Below are 18135 nucleotides of genomic sequence, written 5' to 3' on the forward strand. Positions count from 1 at the left end.
ATTTGATTCCATGTTTGAGGGTCTCTGTAGCTCTGTGAGCCTCATGGTGATGGCTCAGAGTGTTATTGATGTTCTTCTAGTGTTAGAAAGGACAGGTAATAAAATAAAGAAATGAGCTCTGCCCAAAGCCAGAGCAAACACCACCATCACACAGCTGATGCAACAGAGAGAGAGAGAAAGAGAGAGACGGTGGCTGCAGGCTCAGATATGGCTCAGATATATGAAGCTCCTGTCATGAGTGTGATGTCAGAGTAAACTGGTCTTATCGCAGTCTGAATATGTGTTGTGAATGTGTCACGCGATGATTTAATGAGCTTAAACATGTTTCATCTGTTCGGCTTACAGGGCTCAAACATGTTTGAAGACTGAAATTTCTACATGCTAGAGGGTTGGATGTGTTTCCTTGAAGAGCAGATTTTGCCTGTTTAAATGTCAAGGCACTTGGCGGTTTAAATGTTAATTATTTTAAGCGATCCGTTTACATGCAGCTTCCTATGGATGAATCAACGTGGGTGAGGCTGGTGTCATTTTTGATGCGAATGATGACGCCTGAGCGTCCCTTTGACTTCCCAGCCCCCTCTATTACTCCAGGCATAGGATGACAAAGGGAAGTCCACAGGTCACATGACAAGGGAGGGAGGTCAAACTTCCTGTTGACCCTGCACTGTATATGGCAGGTATATGGAATGGCTCATTTGATGCTGGGGAAAAGAGTTACTACTGTGTTTATGTAACAAACTGGCTAAATTATGTTTTTAAATGAATAAATAAATAAATAAAACAAAAAATAAATTAAATTAAAACTTTTTTTTTTAATTCTAGAGCAAATTCAGCTGTGCCAATTTGTTTTAATAAAATCCTTGCATTTCTGCTGCAATCCAGTTTAACCAGTAGCTAAATATGCCAAAACGCTGTGATTAACTCATTTTTTATTTTTTTCAGTTTTTATTTTATGCTTTCTATTGTATGTGAATTAGGCTCAATAAAGATTAAGCCTTATTCACACAACTCCACACTATTAGTCTGCCATAATTAATGTTGCTTTATTATTGCCCATGTAAAGCAAGCCTCAACGGCAATTTGATTTCAAAGAGATGTTTTTATGTATATTTACCATTCATAATGGCAGCATGTTTCAAATGACAAATAATGTTATAATCGAGCATTATGGGCACAGGATAGAAATCTTATGAAAGTATGCCAACTAATTAAAGTACAATTGAATTTAAAAGTTTACATACATCTTGCAGAACTGTTAATTATTTTACTAAAATAAGAGGGATCATACAAAATGCATGTTAGTTTTTTATTTAGTACTGACCTGAATACATTTTATATAAAAGACGTTTACGTATAGACTACAAGATAAAATAGTAGTTTAAATTACTGTTTACATACTAACTGATTGACAGCTGTGTTTTTTTGTTTAGTGATAGTTGTTCATGAGTCTCTTGTTTGTCCTGAATAGTTAAACTGCCTGCTGTTCTTCAGAAAAATCCTTCAGGTCCCACAAACTCTTTGGTTTTTCAGACATTTTGTGTATTTTAACCCTTTTCGGCAATGACTGTATGATTTTGTGATCCAGCTTTTCACACTGAGGACAGCTTAGGGCCTCATATGCAACTATTACAGAAGGTTTATATGCTCCAGAAGGAAAAATGTTGCATTTAGAGCTGGGAGGTGAAAACTTTTGAACAGAATGAAGATGTGTACATTTTTCTTATTTTGCCTAAATAACATTTATGAATTTTTTTTCATTTAGTACTGCCCTTCAGGAGACATTTGCATGTTATAAGTTAAATTTACACTGATCTTTAAATTCATTTAATGCACGTACACTTTTGACTTCAACTGTATGTTTGTGTATAAATGCACTTTTCAATAACCCTAAATGATCCACATGAGCATGAAAAAAAAGGGGTCATCTTTTTTGTGTATGTTCATGCAATTGAGCATTTTCACCGGATCTGAATGTGTTCCTTCAGCTGAATGACGTTTATTTGATATCCTTATGCAAGTAAATGGACTGTATGGATATTATCTGGCAGAATGCAGTTGAAGAGGGCTTTGTGCTCTCAGTGCAGTCAACTCTGAATCTTGCAACTCGCATAGCATTTTGACGTTGAGCAACAAACTGATCTGGGCATTTCTGACAGGAATCTATAGAGAAACTCCTCTGTGGGCTTTTGAAGATCAACACAACACAACCTAGAAATAGTGACTGAGGATAGAAGACTATTATAACCTCTCTCACAAGCAATTTAAAAGCACAGTTGAATTTGCAGTTTGGAGTAATCACATTAACTTTAGCATCTCTAATTACCCGCAAAGGTACTCACGTGTGTTGATCTTTTGCAGAGAGATGTGCTTCTCTAGCTGTCTGCGCAGTTTGACTTCTGCTCCATACTTTCCGGTGGTGCCATTATCAGCCAAAATGAAGTGGGAATGTAGGCTGTTGAGTACCGTAAGCTTACTAAGAGGGTTAGACATCGTCTGATATGGCCGTACCACCTGCAGCATACACAGCATGAAGTAAAAAGATGCTGTTTAGTACAGTCAGTATAAGGTTCAGTATAAAAAGAATGAAACAAAGGTGAAAGTGTCTACATGCACAACTAGCATTCAGTAAACACGCTGAGCAATTTAGGGTCCAAAAGTCTGAGATTACTAGTAAAAAAAAAGATTTTATTTTGTGTTTAAAATGCAAATGAATAAGTAAATGCACTGAAACTCTTCAAGTTTGTGTAAAACCTATTGATCATGTTTTCCAGCATGATTTAAAGGGATAGTTGTGTAACTAAAGGGGTAGTTGTGTTGCTGTCTATGCAGGGGGCAGGAAGCTCTTGGATTTCATCAAAAATATCTTTATTTGTGTTCCAAAGATTTACAAAAGTCTTATGGGTTTGGAACGACATGAGGGTGAGTAATTATGGAAGAAAAACAGAATAGAAGAACAACATCAGATCATCTGTACAAGGAGTCATGTGATCAGTGCCGCATATTTGCTTTTTTGATCAGCAACCTAGAAATAGAAATGCCACAACATTGTCTTTAAAACATTCACCAGACTAGACCAGACTAGAGAGGGGTAGGGGTGAGGGGGGTGTTGGAAGAGAGAGGGAGACAAGACCAAAATCGTGTATGAACGAGGGGGGATAGAAATCAGTGGTTATAAATAAAGAATGATTCGATCTCTGTGTCTCAGTTGTGCACCAGTCACCAGAGACACACAGACAAGTTGAGGTGAAACTGAGTAGATATATGTAGTGGCTCACATATAAATTATTTATAGATTTCTACATGACACAGAATACATGCAGAGACAAATGAAAATCATTCTGTAGTGATCTGGAAATTCGCTCTCGTAAATAATGAATCCAATGATTTAATATATCATTATTTAACAATACCACATTTTGTGAAATCCGCCCTGACTTGAGCCAAACAAGGTCTTATTGGTCATTTAAAAAAATAAACTATACTAAAAGAGCCCTAGTTATTAAATTTAGCTGCAGTCGAATCACTTACATCTTTGCCCACCAGGTCTTCCTGGTTCTCCACAATCCCCCAGGGGGCAATACCAATAGTACAAATCTTCCCTCTGGATTTGGAAGCATGGTCTTTTAGAGCGTCACCAACATGTCTTATGACTCCTGGGGTGGCAGAAGGGAGTATAATGGAAGCAATAACAGATTCTCAGTGTGAGAGATATCACACAAGGTGATCAAGGACATTGAGACAGCACACAGTTACACATGATCTCCTGTCAAAGTTTAGATAGTATCAGCCTAACATTTTGACTAGATTGTTTAGAATCTTAATAAGAGTAATCTATTTAGAGTCATAATTAAACTGAAAAGTACATTAATACTCTTGTACACACCAGTATTAACTCCTCCAGTGAAGATCCAGGCACCAGTGGTCATGGCTGCCTTGATGAGACCCTTGCCGAAGACTTGCTTGAGTTTGGGCTGCAGCTCGAAGTTCTGAAGTCCTCCATGAACAGAGATGAGCAGTTTGGGAAGCTCCAGTTGCCACTCTTTTGTCATCAGATGAAGCAGTAAGTCTGGCTTAGTGTCGTAAGACACTCGTACATACTAACAAAACATAAAAGCAAAATAATCTTGAGGCAATCTTTAAGAGTACATCTAAGGTGTCTCTTATGCTCACTAAGGTTGTGTTTATTTGATCAAAAATACAATAAAACAGTAGTTTTGTGAAAAAATATTATAATTTAAAACAACTGTTTTCTATAATAATATATCTTAAAGGGGACATCGGATGCAAAATTCATTTTTACATGGAGTTTGCATTTAAATGTGTCTTAGCAGTGTGTGGACACAAACACCCTACAATGATAAAAATCCAGTCACTCCTTTTTTAATTCCCCAAAAAACCTAAACAGTCTCAATTATCAAGCCGTTTTGATTTTCTGGGCAGTATGATGTCATACCGCTGAGGCCCCGCCCACGTCCGCTGATGGACTGTCCAGTATTAGCATATTTCTGCCCTCAGCCAATTGTATGCTGTGCACCATTTTATCTGCGCTCAAGCAGCTGTAGCGACAACAATGACTTGTTAGCAATGCAAGTGTTTTGTAGTTGGGTGTAAAAGTGAAGTTTTCAATTTCTCCTGACATCAGAGCCACTGAGGAGGTAGTGGATTAGTTTTCGTTTTGATAGTAATGTGACACCAAGTACACAAAAAAATGGAAGAAGGGGGTAAAGTCAGCAGTAGCTTATTATCATTTAAAGAGACATGCACTGAAACGGCTCACTGTGAACATAGCTGTTTTTGACAAGGTAAAAAGGGTGTTGTTTTATATGACCACTGAGGAATTTCAACCAAAGTATGTTGCAGACATTTCATGAAGACCCTAAAGAATCATACCAACTTGTGGAAAATGGGCATCCAATTTTCCTTTATAATGTTGTTTTTTTTTCCTGTGATCAAAGCTGAATTTTCAATAGTCATTTTTGCAGTCTTCAGGGTCTCGTGATAATTCAGAAATTATGCTTAAGAAACATTTCTTATTATCACTGCTGCAAAAACTTTGAACATAAAACAAAAACAAAACAAAAATCGAACAAATTATTTCTTTGGAACAGGCTTTACAGAATTTATTAAAACATGCTGTTCCTCTTAAATTACTTTCATTTTCCACTGTCACTCGTATAGTTTTAAATAACAGTCAGTTTTCTCTGTTGTGTAATGTCCACTTATCATTATTTAATAAATTCCCAATTAATAAAATCAGGTCCCACTCTCCATTTTGTCTTTTGAAGTACTGTACATCATTTTTTGGCAGTGAAATGGATAATACTTCGAAGCTGGCAGGAACTACAGACATTAATAAATGCCTCACAAAAGGAATTTAATTCTAAAAGCTTCATGAATATTTTATCAGAGTTATGTAATATTTTGTAGAGTTATCATCGCTTTGAGCATCAAAGGTTGTTAATAAGAGACTGAATAGCTGTACCATTGCTTTATTGGAGTGTCCACCTCCCTGGAACTCAATGGTTCCAAAGGCGTCAGTGGGACTGAGCTGGGTGTGCTTGCTGATGGACCACTTCTCTGACAAGCTGTCATTCTTTGGCACACGCTCGGACTTCTCGTTCTGATTGGATGAGATGCTGGGGGGCAGGCCAACATGTTGACCAATTAGACGGCCACAACAGCACCTGTGACAGAAGACAACCAATGTGAAATTAACTGAACGTTCATCAAATCAAAAGTCAAAACTGTCAGCAAGTGATCTACAAAAGACATACGAAGACTTCAAATGTATTAAAGAGGCTTTGAGATTTACATTTCAGATTAGAGTAAAACTAACAAATTCTTCACATCATAAAACACTGTCTATAAAAGTAGGAAGATATCTTTTATAAGTATTCACTTCCTCACTCAGCGTAACTGTATCTTTAGATGCACTAACAGCTTCAAAGCAGGCCACACTAATGAGGAACAATTTCTCTTTCATTAATAGTACAAACACATTTAGTTGCATCTAAATGTGCCATTTGTACGATTAAAATGCTCCATTTGCACAAACTAAGGCAGTAGTGGTGGTACTCACCTATGGGGGTCTTTGGTGCTTACAATAATGTGCACACATTCTCTCTTGCTGAAAGCTCTTTCTATCCATGATTTCTGTGCCTGGGGAGAAACACAATAGGTATAAGATACAGAAATCACTAAAGGTAGAAATGTCAGCTTTCTGCATCCACTTAAGAGACCGGTAGATCCCAAACTAAAAATAACTGAAGTACACATTTGACCAGCGTTTTTTACATTGCAGCACCAGAAAGTAGTGCTTTATTGTACTTTATTTCTATTTCAATAGGATTACCTATGCACCTTAATCTTTTGTCATTGATACTATTGTTATTTTTTTTTTCTTGTCTGTGCTCTTGCCATTTATATTGATGCTTTGTCAATACTTTGAAAAACATGCCAGTTGAACTTTTCATTCTTTTATTCAGGGGTATTACAGGTACACCATTTACCAAATGAACACACTGTCTGTTTGCTTGAATGGTTTGATTTAATTCAACACAACAGCAGCACCATCTGTGAACGCACCTCAAAAACAGCAAGTGGTTACACAGGCACTTACCCTACAACCAGACTTCCTACGGTACACCATTACTCTTATAAAAAGCTTGCCTGAGGGAGAGAGGGAGGTGGTACTGGGGTTTAGCTTTTACAGGGAAATCCCCATGTGATGATTCAGTGAATCCAGGCCGCATCACTGACCACCCACATTCACACATCGTTACGCCGACATGAACATGGATAATGTAGATCTGACTGAACTCAATGTGTTCTGACAGAACTGCTGTGAGAACAGCTCTCCGCTCTGGTGTTGGTCAAAAGTAATGCATTAACCTTTTCGGTCTGAGGTCTGAGAGACCCTAAGGCCATTTTAATTGCTGAAAAAACATACTTAACATTTAAGAATTAGATTGACACTTCACAACCATTTTTTAATCTTATGAGAACTAATCAACTAAATTGGAATGTTAAATTACTTATTTACAGAGTTTCAGAGACCTCAGGTATAAAACATGAACAAAGGTATAACACATGAACACCTATCCCTAACATCCCCAACACATGTTGTTAATAGTGTTCATTGTCTGTTTGATTACATCACCACTAGTAAGCTACTACTAAATATATTGTAGAAACTTTAATTTTCTGTAAAGCTGCTTTGCAACGATTTGTATCGTGAAAAGCGCTATAAAAAAGTTGTCGGGTGATCAATTCAATGTTTAATGTCAACATTAATTTGATATCCAATACCGATGTCAGCCGACATTGATATTATTTTGTTTTTAGGTTTTGTAACCAAAATCCAACGTTAAGTCAATGTCAAATTGACCGCAACTACTGACATCAACCCGATTTTCATTCTCAACCAAAATGCAATGTCTGTCCGATGTCTGGTCTGGTGCCTGCTGGGTAAATTTAAATAAATGTTTTAAACACTACAAGAGTGACAGATGATTACAGATGTAATCTAAATCTAAAAAAGGCAGTATTGAACGTGCATAATTATACACAACATAGACCTGTATAAATAAATAGAGGCCAATAACCAATATGGCAGCAGTATTTCATGCATCTCTAATAAATGCAACAATTCTCACATGCTAACGTTCACACACTGGTGATATATAACAGCATAAGAGAAAATCAATTGTTTATTTTGATTTGTTTTACTGTATTATTATATAAAGTGTCAAAGTGACCACAAACAGTAACCACAAATACTGTATTAGCTAACAGTAATATTACAAACTACTACAACAGAAAAGGTAAATCTTAGTATTATCTGCTTTACTGGATTTGATTAAGCAGAGGTTGCTATATTAGTGTGATTGAGATAATATTATAGTTTTTATTCATATTTTTTATTTATTTATTTTACTACTATTTTTTTATAGTCTCTATTTCCATTTTAGTATTTTTATATTAGTTATACCTTCTATGCTCCTATTAACAATATGTAAAAAAAGTCCCCAGAAAGTGTCTGTAAAATTTCAGCTCAAAATACCCCACAGATCATTTATTATATAATTTTGAAAATGCCTATTTTGAGTGGAAGCAGAAACAGGTTGTTTTTGTGCATGTCTCTTTAAATAGGGCCAGCATAGGGCTATACCTTAACAGCTTGTAACTCAGATACTCTGCTAAAAAGCATCTGTTTGGTTTTGTTTATCATGTCTATCGTGCTGAAATCATGCATTTTAAACCATATCAGTTTAAACTTCTAATATACGTTTTTCTGAGGGCACACATCTGAAGCATGTGCACAGAAAGCGGCTGTCACACTGCATGTGAGTACTAAAGTTCTCTTTCATGTCTCACTGCGCTTAAACTGTCAAATACACACAAGTTTGTGTTAAAAACACACAGGAGTTACAAAAATGTTATGTCTGTGAAGGTAAACAGCTGGGAAAGAAATCACATTTATATTAGATCTGTGGTGCAGCAGCGTAATATACAGTAAATAAATCAATAAATCCACTGCTCTCTCGTCTCCTCTGAGGCTGGGACTCTAAATAGTGTTCTGTGCTCATCTGTGCAGCCAAAGACAGAACAGTTAACATGCTTTGCTTGAACATTTGCCATGGCGTTAGAACTGGTACATCGTTGTTGCTTGCAAAAACAAAATGACGGTGCCATGGGTGGAAACGTGCAGATTAAGGGGCAGCAATATTACAATAAGATCCCCTTTCTACATCACTAGGGGAGCAAAATCTGAATGGCTTTCACATGCTTGCAGAAAAAGGCTTGCCAAAACAAAGTTACTGGGTTGTCCATTTTCTAGGTTTGTAGATGCACTGGGGACCCGATTATAGCACTTAAGCAAGGAAAAAGTCATATTTTATTTCAGTTACTGTTTATTTTATTTAAGTTTTTGTTAACTTTAATAACCCTGGTCAGAGAAACACATTTGAAGAATTGAAAGAAAAAAATAAAGGTAAATTGCAAAATTACTATTATTTCCATGAAGCATTGGGGTCTCTTAAACCCCAACATTACTAACACACAATCAAAAGAACATGAGGGTTAACAGACTGCTAAGCAGAGTCAAATGTAGTAATATTAACTGTCAAGCAAAAGAGAAGTAAAATAGTTTGGGAAGCAACAGCCAAATTATTTCAAACCCAGCTGGGATCCCTAGGTACGGTACCTCAGTAATCCTGCTTTGGTGTGATGAACATAATCAGTTTAGTCTCCAGTATATTCCTGTGTGTGTTTTTAATGTGACAAAGCACCAGGTAAGCTATATAAGATATCGAGAAAAGCAGCACACATTCAAAACAGTTATTAGTTGAAAAAACCTCATAAACTTCTCCTACTCTCATTTCCTTCTCATCTTGTTTGTGAGTTTTGACATGATTCGTAGGGATCTCCAGTCTCAGCAGAGAGCTGCCAAAAGCTTGTGGTGTAATTAAGATTTGTCCTCAGGATTTGCCCCCTGAGAAGCAAAGAACAGCTTTGCTCCTTGTTGGAAATATCTCACCATCTATAGGGGATCTGTGCCAACAGGTAATGTTACGGAAGGTGGAGCATTTGGGCATGTAAACAACAAAATCCAAAAAGAAAATAAATAACTAAATAAAACACAAACATAACATAGACATAACGTTAACTTTTCAAAGCATTATCCAAAAAAGTTTACTTGGGAAAGAAAATATGTAGGAAAATATTGAATTTAGGTATGATGTTTAACAGTAGATTCAAACACTTCAAAAGCTACTGTAAATGGCCGATGGCAAAATTAGGGCTAATTTTTATTGATTTAAATTAGCTTAAATTTAATTCTAAAATTACAATTCTAAAAACATTTTTGAATTACTAACATTAACATTTTTCTAATTTAAACTGAGACAAAAATATTGAATGATTAAAAATTACCTGCTCTTTTCTTCATAAATAAATCCAGAAGTCAGAAACCCATAATCATTTTGCAATCCAAATATTCACTGCTGCAGCTTCTGTTCTCTTAAAAGGCTATGGACTTTAGAGGCCAAACATGCATGCTTGTGGCCTTGTTAGCTAACTCGAATGTGTTGGGACTTCAGGATTAATCCCTTCTGAAAGTCTCACAGACGAAAAGTTGGGACGCCCCTCTCAAATCCTGTTTCGCTAACCCAATTTGACACCCCTACAATAACAAACTCCCAAAAGCAGGATTCAGATGGGAACATCCATGTTTCCCTTTCTCACAATCATACACATAGTGTGACACATTCAAACACACTTTTTAGCATTGTTGTCTTGGTTATTCTGACCACAGTTGTGGCCATTGTCTGTGCCATCACCCCAGGGCCTGTCAGAATCAGCTCACACTTGTGTGCATCAGCAAAATCCTCACAATCACCTCACACAACACCAACAACGAATTATACAGGGAGGATCAAAGTATTGCTTGGTCGAACGGAGACTAACAATGGCCGTCACCTTCTTTTTTTGACATATGGTAATTATAACAGCCCTGCTGAACTTACACAATACCCCCTCCGTATTAAGTGAAATAACGCACACACAAACACACCACCATAGTGCTGATACACCACCTGTCACCTGTGTGAAAAGGTGTCAGTCTGAAAGCAGCAGTCAGAGACAGATGGAATCCTCTAAGCTGTCCATCATGTTTCTCCTCCTGGTCGAGGAGCTCAAAGACTGACGGGACAGAAGCCTGTGGTGAGGGTGAGACCTCAGGTATGTGCTATAAGAGCTAATTTTAGCATAGCGCATATGACATATTCATTTTACATTGGCACTTCAGTAGGCAATGGACACAAGGGCATAAATGACAGGAGGTGGAAAGATGTAAAGATTTTGGGAATCCTAACTACAGTTGAGGCCAAAAGTTTACATACATCTTGCAGAATCTGCTAAATGTTAATTATTTGGCCAAAATAATAGAGATCATATAAAATGCATGTTATTTTTTATTTAGTACTGATCTGAATCTTTCACATAAAAGACAATTAAATATAGTTCTTCAGAAAAATCCTTCAGGTCCCACAAATTCTTTGGTTTTTCAGCATTTTTGTATATTTGAACCCTTTCCAATAATGACTGAATGATTTCACACTGAGGACAATTGAGGGCCTCATATGCAACTATTACAGAAGGTTCAAACACTCACTGATGCTCCAGAAGGAAAAATGATGCATTAAGAACCGGGGGGACTTTTCAACAGAATGAAGATACATTTTTCTTATTTTGTCTAAATATCTTTTTTCTTTTCCATTTAGTACTGCCCTTCAGAAGCTACAGAAGATACTTACATGTTTCCCAGAAGACAAAATAAATTTACCCTGATCTTTAAATTCAAAAAGTTTTCACCCCCTGGCTCTTAATGCACTGCGTTTCTTTCTGAGGCATCAGAGAGTGTTTGAACCTTCTGTAATAGTTGCAGTGTGAAAAGATGGATCTCAAAATCATACAGTCATTGTTGGAAAGGGTTCAAATACACAAAAAAAACCCTGAAAAACCAAAGAATTTGTGGGACCTGAAGGATTTTTCTGAAGAACAGCAGGCAGTTTAACTGTTCAGGACAAACAAGGGACACATGAACAAAAAAAACAAAAAAAAAAAAAAAACTGCTGCGGACAATTCAGGTAAGAACACAGTATTAAGAATCAAGCATATGTAACCTTTAAACGGGGTTATTTAATAAATTCAACTATTATTTTCTCTTGTGGACGATACAGAAATGTCTTTAATGTGAAATATCTTATTCAGGTCAGTACTACAGAAAAAATAATATGCATTTTGTATGATCCCTCTTATTAATTAACATTGTGCACATTCTGTAAGATGTATGTAATTGTTTTTTTTTTTTTTTTTTTTTTTACCTCAACTGTATCACTATTTCTTAAAAAGCTTTCTTAAAAAAAAACTGTCATTGGTAACGCCTGTCTCCAGCATTGCCCTGTTCCCTACCCTGACCCCTACTGAGGTGTTGAGACTTAATAAAGGCACTCCACTGAGAGTTCATTTAATGTAGATTAGAGCTTCATTTCCCCACTGTTTAGCCTAATTAAAGCCTCTGCAGATTACTTAAAGAATGTTTATATAGGGGCATTGCAGGATGGAGTTTTGGCAACATCTATAACATCACAGAAGAGCTCTCCATGGGTATATGAGAGAGCAGCTCTTTTGGACAGGGAATAGAAAGGGCTACTCAGGTTAAGCGGTGTATGATTAATAATTTAATTTGAGGATAATTGGCATTAGAGTTCTCCATGTGAACAGGAGCTATATTTCCAGGTAATGTTTAATATGCCAGTGATCCTGGGTAGCAGTGTTATACTCCTTTGCAAAAATAAATGGCACACTGGAAAGATACATATGCATCATAGATTAACTAAAGAGTATATAACTGTTCATAAAATATGAACTAATCTAGAAACACTACCAACCAAAATGTTTGGGTCAGTAAAATGTTTTTAAAAACTCACCAAAGCTGCTATGTTTTAAAAGAACTTTTTTATATTTTAATATATTTCAAATGTAATTTATTCTTGTGATGGCAAAGAATTTTCAGCAGCAATTACTCCAGTTCTCACATGAGTGTCAGTGATCAGTGTCACATGATCCTTCAGAAATCATTCTAATATTTGGTGCCCAAGAAGCATTTCTTCTTATTATTAGTGCTGAAAACAGTTGCACTGCTTAATATTTTTGTGGAAACGGTAATACATTTTTCTCAGGATTCTTCAGTAAATAGAAAATTCACCTTCTGTAACACACCTTATGTAAATGTCTGTACTGTCATATACTGTTTAATGGACAATTGTTGGATAAAAGTATTAAGACTCGAGTTATCTAAAACTACACAAGCATCTAAACTATATGCTACACTTTGGGCACAAATAATGTAAAATTTAATCATTTTATAAAATAATATACAATTAGAAGAAATAAATAATAAAGAAAGAATAAGGAAAAAAAATGTTATACATAAATGTTGCTGACTTACGACTTACGTATTTAATGCAAATCCACCAGAAAAAAAATTCCTTAAGGGAATTTCAGCTCAGTTGTACCTTCATATTCCATTTATGAAGTTTCATAGAAGATGACAATTCTCACGCACGTTGTACAGCTGCTGTATTTGACAAGCGCATCCCTCTCCAGCTAATGGGCCTGAGTTTAGTATGGATGAGATCATGACAATCTTCTTCAAGCACTGAAATACCTGTAAATGGATTTTGGAGCCTCCGTAGAGGACAGATCAAGACGTTTTCACAGGAAAAAAAGAGAAGGCACAAGAAACGGATTTTCCATTCCATTAGGTCTGGAATCAGCTGAAAGCTTTTAGCAACTGCAATGTCACATAGAGGTAACATGAATTTGCTCAGAAGCTTCACTGATGAAATTTGCATAGAAAACTGATTGCTTGATTACTATTATCAGATGCATGTGTGTACATACATGCCTTCCCTCACCATACAAATACCCTATATAAATGCAAATAAGATGGCTTTCCATGTTCACTTTCATGATGCATACTTGTACACATACTTGAATTAAAAAACCAGATGTGAAGACTGACATACTTGCCCCGCTCAGATACCGGCACTTTTGTGCTGCTTTTGACATCAACTAAGAAAACCTTTACAACCAGCTTTACCAGCTAGAATAACTTGGTCAGCCAACTAACCCACGTTAGCTGACGAGTTGTAACAACCTATGAACAACATGGCTGTGGAGGTCCACCAGCTAGACTAGCATCAAACTAGCATTAATCAGCAAAAAACAGCTTGGACCAATGTGTTTAAACTGCCTTCTAGAAAAATTAAACAGGCTCTGGACTTTACAAGTACAACTGGCTACATAAACAGACACACAATCTCTCTTTCACTTGCACACTCGATATCGGTCTATATAATCTACTCATGGTTACAAACCCTGTTGGTTTTGACAGGCGCTGAGACAGTCCTCCCCGGTTTTCTTCCTTTTCAGCATCCTGTGGCTTAGCTGCTCAGTTTGGCATGAAAACAAGCAGGGGATCAGGCCAACCCTGAGAGGTATGTGTGTGCATGTTTGTGTCTGTGCTATGTGTATGTAATACACCCAGCTTTAGTAGCTGGCCTAAACAGTTTGTTCTGTGGTCATCTGGATGTTTCAAAATATTGCATCTTTGCAGAGTTAAAAAAAGTAGTGTATTGCCTGCAGTTACATCACTTGCCAAAGATAATTTACAGAATGAACAAAGTTGATGGGGTTTAGAACATCATGTCATTTATTCAGAAAGTCATGAGGCAATGCATTTCCTAGTATTCTTAAGAAAAGCTGTGACAGTAAACACCACAGACAGGCAATCATTAGATCCCTTTCTACCTAGCATTAACATGTTTCACATCTGGGTAGCATCTGGACTTTTTTGTTTGTTTGTTTTTTGCGGGATTGCATATACAACTTAATTCAAATGCATTTCCATTGCACTTGTCTCCAGTGTTGGGAAAGTTACTTTTAAAAGTAATGCATTACAATATTGAGTTACTCCCTAAAAAAGTAACTAATTACATTACTTAGTTACTTTTTATGGAAAGTAATGCGTTACTTTACTTTTGTGTTACTTTGTAAATCTGGGCAGGGCTTGCTTGTTTGTTTTTAATATAAAAAGTTATATTTTTGGCAAATGTAAAAGCCTTTTCACACCAAAAGCCTCGGGAAAAGTAAATTCACATCTGTACAGTAGACTGCAGAAGAAAAAAATGTCAACTGTTCAGCAATAAAAAAAAGTTACTTTACTAGTTACTTGGGAAAATTAATAATATTACGTAACTCACGTTACTTGTAATGCATTACCCCCAGCACTGCTTTTCACAAGAAAAACAAACTGTCACCATATATCCAATGATGGAAAAATGCTTTCCATCTTTACGAATCTATTACGTACAGAATGTTAATAGCAGAAGTGAAGCAAACAACAAGAAAAAGTATTAAATCACTGAACAGAAATGAGATTCCAATCTAATGAAATAATCAAATATTATTGATTAAACTGTGCGGGAAAAATCATAACCTTCATTAAAAAGTGGTCAAAATCCATCCCAGATGACCTCTGAATGTAGTTTCAGTGATTACAATCATCGAAAAAGCATATTAATGCCAGGCTGTTTATAGACCAATGTCAATGAATATATTTCACATCACAGAGGCCTTTAAAAAAGCAAATCTGTGATTATTTTGAATGCTTTGCCATAACATCTAAGTATGTTTCATTTTAAAGCACTAAGAAGCGCTACATATTTATTTATGCATGCGCTCACGTTCCACAACCACAGCAATGTTCTGAAGCCAATTCAATCAGCATTCGATTTCATACGTACAGGCTCTCCTGGCTCACAAAGAAGTGCTGCGTTACTTGAGAAACCCCAGCAACCTCTATCAAACAAAGGCTAACTAACATAAGCTGGTCTAAAATCCTGCCAGTTCCTGAGAAATGCAAATCCCTGTAGGCAGAATAGGATTAGCCTGTATAAAATAATGACCATAACTTGGCAAAGTCTGTTCATACAATAATAGAAGAATGTCACACGATATGGAGGGAAAGGTAGATAAAGAAAAAGAAGTTACAGACTATGAGCAAGTGTGTGTGAACGCAAATAAGCCGCTAAGTGTGTGCGAGCATTGTGTAGGGAAAGCGACAGACACACATAAGCAGTAATTGAGTGACTAAAGCAGGGAGACAGAGCTTGTTTTAGCCACGTCGAGGACAATCCATCTGTAGACCTGCAGAATAAGCATGGGCTCCCTTTCCCATAGGCCTCCCCGGTCCCAGAATGCGCCACCTCAACCAGCTCATAATCACTTGTGGCATGACCATTCTGGCTCTCTGCAATGACTACATGAGGACCTAATTCTCCCTGCCTATCCGAGACAGAGACGGAGAGAGAGAACTGCTACACTTCAGTGCTGCCATTATCACAGCACTGCTACAAAATGATAAGTGTTACAGTAGATGAAGGTTGTCAGAAACGCTCTCTCTTCTTGGCTGAAAGATGAAATATTAATCTTTCAGCAGCGGACAGATTGGGAAAGCTGTATGACGGGATCTAAGTCGACCAAAATGTAGAACATTGTTTAGCCTGGCAGGAAAAGATGATTGATGATTACAGCATGTGGTGTTGTTTGGTACCTGTTTATCAGTGCACTGAGTAAAACAGACCTATATTTATAAATCACACATACTAAGTTCTTGCTATATTATTTATGACTGCATAGGAAGCCCAACACCACATATAATTTCATCAAAATAATGTGAAAATAATCTATATATATTACAGGTCATCTGGAAAAGTACATATAACAAAAGAATGACTGTGTTGTTTGTGATCCACTTTTATTCACATGAATGTCACAGAATCTCACAAGGATTCTGTGTGCAGGTTTAATTAAAATTTAAATGTAATGAAATTAAAATAAACTGTAACAGCTCACCGACCAGATCCGTAACATAAACTAAAATTCAATAAAATTCATGTGACTGTACGTTTTGAATAGAAAAGCAAACTTGAAAACTTGAAAGTTTTGAAAAAGGTTTAAAAAGTCTTTAAGTTTAAAGATTTATAGGCCTTACAAACAGATTAACGATATATAGAACAACTGATAGAACTACAAAACAATAGACAGATGGAATGGAACTCCAGAATGGTAGAATGACAGATAGAATGATTGATCAATAGAACTACAGAACGAATGACAGACAGATAGAATGATCGATCGATAGAACTACAGAATGATAGAACAACTGCTCGACAGAACTACAGAACAAATGACAGCCTGAATTAACTATTAAACAACAGAGAGAGTGATTGATCAACAGAACTAGAGAATGACAGATAGAACAATCGCTCGGTAGAACTGCAAAATGAAGACAGAATTAACTATAAAACGACTGATAGAATGATTGATTGATTGATTGATAGAACTACAGAATGATAGATAGAACAATTGATCGATAGAACCAAAGAATGAACAGACAGAATTAACTATTTAATGATAGACAGAATTATTAATAAATTATAGAACTACAGAATGATAGATCAATCACTCAACAGAACTACAGAACAAATAACCAACAGAATTAACTACACAGAATGACTGATCGATAGAACTACAGAATGATAGAACAATTGATCGACAGAACCAAAGAATGAACACACAGATTTTTCTTAAGAATATTAAGATTAAATATTAAGAACTATTAAGATAATCGATCAACCCAACTACAAAATAATAAAAAGATTACAGATTGATCTATAGATAAACAGAACGACAGATAGATAAATCAAATTCACACACATGAACTGAAAGGGAGCCAATTCTTACATTTTTATTCTGCTTGGAAGCTCAGCTTCTCTATATGAGGACTAGACAAGGTCTAAAATGGGACAGCCAATTATTGAAAAAGTGACATACTGTACATGACTGACAGGCTGTGTCATTTTGAAAGGAAGCACTGCTGTACATGGAGTGCTCGGCACTGCACAGAGATGGTACCGCATATTCCATCTGCATTTTTTGCCAGGTACATCACTTAACTAGTTTTAAACAAGAAGGATATGTTCCTGGATAAACACCCAACATCCATTCAAATTTTCACCTGCAGGATTATGCATGACAGTATTTACATGTACTGTGTGTGTACGGTTATGTTTTTTACAGAAAGCTTAAAATGCAACAAAAATGCATTACAGTGTGCCTGTTGGTGTGAACCCAGCCACCCCATCTCACATACACACAAAGCCATGAGTGACATTGAACCACACACCCACACAGCTGTACAGACATATATGCATAAAAATAGCCTTAAATATACCACTGGATACAACCCTTATGATGTTGATATTCTCCTACATATCAGAAACTCAAACAGCTACAGACAGATGATCTTCATCATTTCTTGTCAATTATGCATTGCAACGGTTGACTAAAGATCTCAATCTCTTTTTGAGTATTACTTTTCACCAGCTTGACCATCTAGGATGAGTTGGTCTTTTTTTGGGTTGTTTCCATTCTGCCTGCTCCCGCTTCTTTTAATTGAGCGAGTATTGGTCTGTATTTTCATGTCAGGAGGTGAAAGGTGTGAAA

At 36.4% G+C, this 18135-nt stretch overlaps 1 protein-coding gene across 9 annotated transcripts in view; it reads right to left on the reverse strand.

The window, feature by feature from the left end:
* The window catches only part of trpm3 (transient receptor potential cation channel, subfamily M, member 3), a 170821-nt gene that overhangs the window by 63096 nt on the left and 89590 nt on the right, over positions 1-18135 (reverse strand). For all 9 annotated transcript variants that reach the window (XM_051108904.1, XM_051108896.1, XM_051108895.1 and 6 more), the window contains 5 exons: positions 6080-6159; positions 5483-5684; positions 3884-4097; positions 3529-3653; positions 2340-2511 (listed from right to left, as the gene is read on the reverse strand). In XM_051108904.1, coding sequence (XP_050964861.1) covers positions 2340-2511; positions 3529-3653; positions 3884-4097; positions 5483-5684; positions 6080-6159 — 793 coding nt within the window. The remainder of the gene's footprint in view (positions 1-2339; positions 2512-3528; positions 3654-3883; positions 4098-5482; positions 5685-6079; positions 6160-18135) is intronic.

Source organism: Labeo rohita, chromosome 5 (genome assembly GCF_022985175.1).
Source record: "Labeo rohita strain BAU-BD-2019 chromosome 5, IGBB_LRoh.1.0, whole genome shotgun sequence".
NCBI lineage: Eukaryota > Metazoa > Chordata > Actinopteri > Cypriniformes > Cyprinidae > Labeo > Labeo rohita.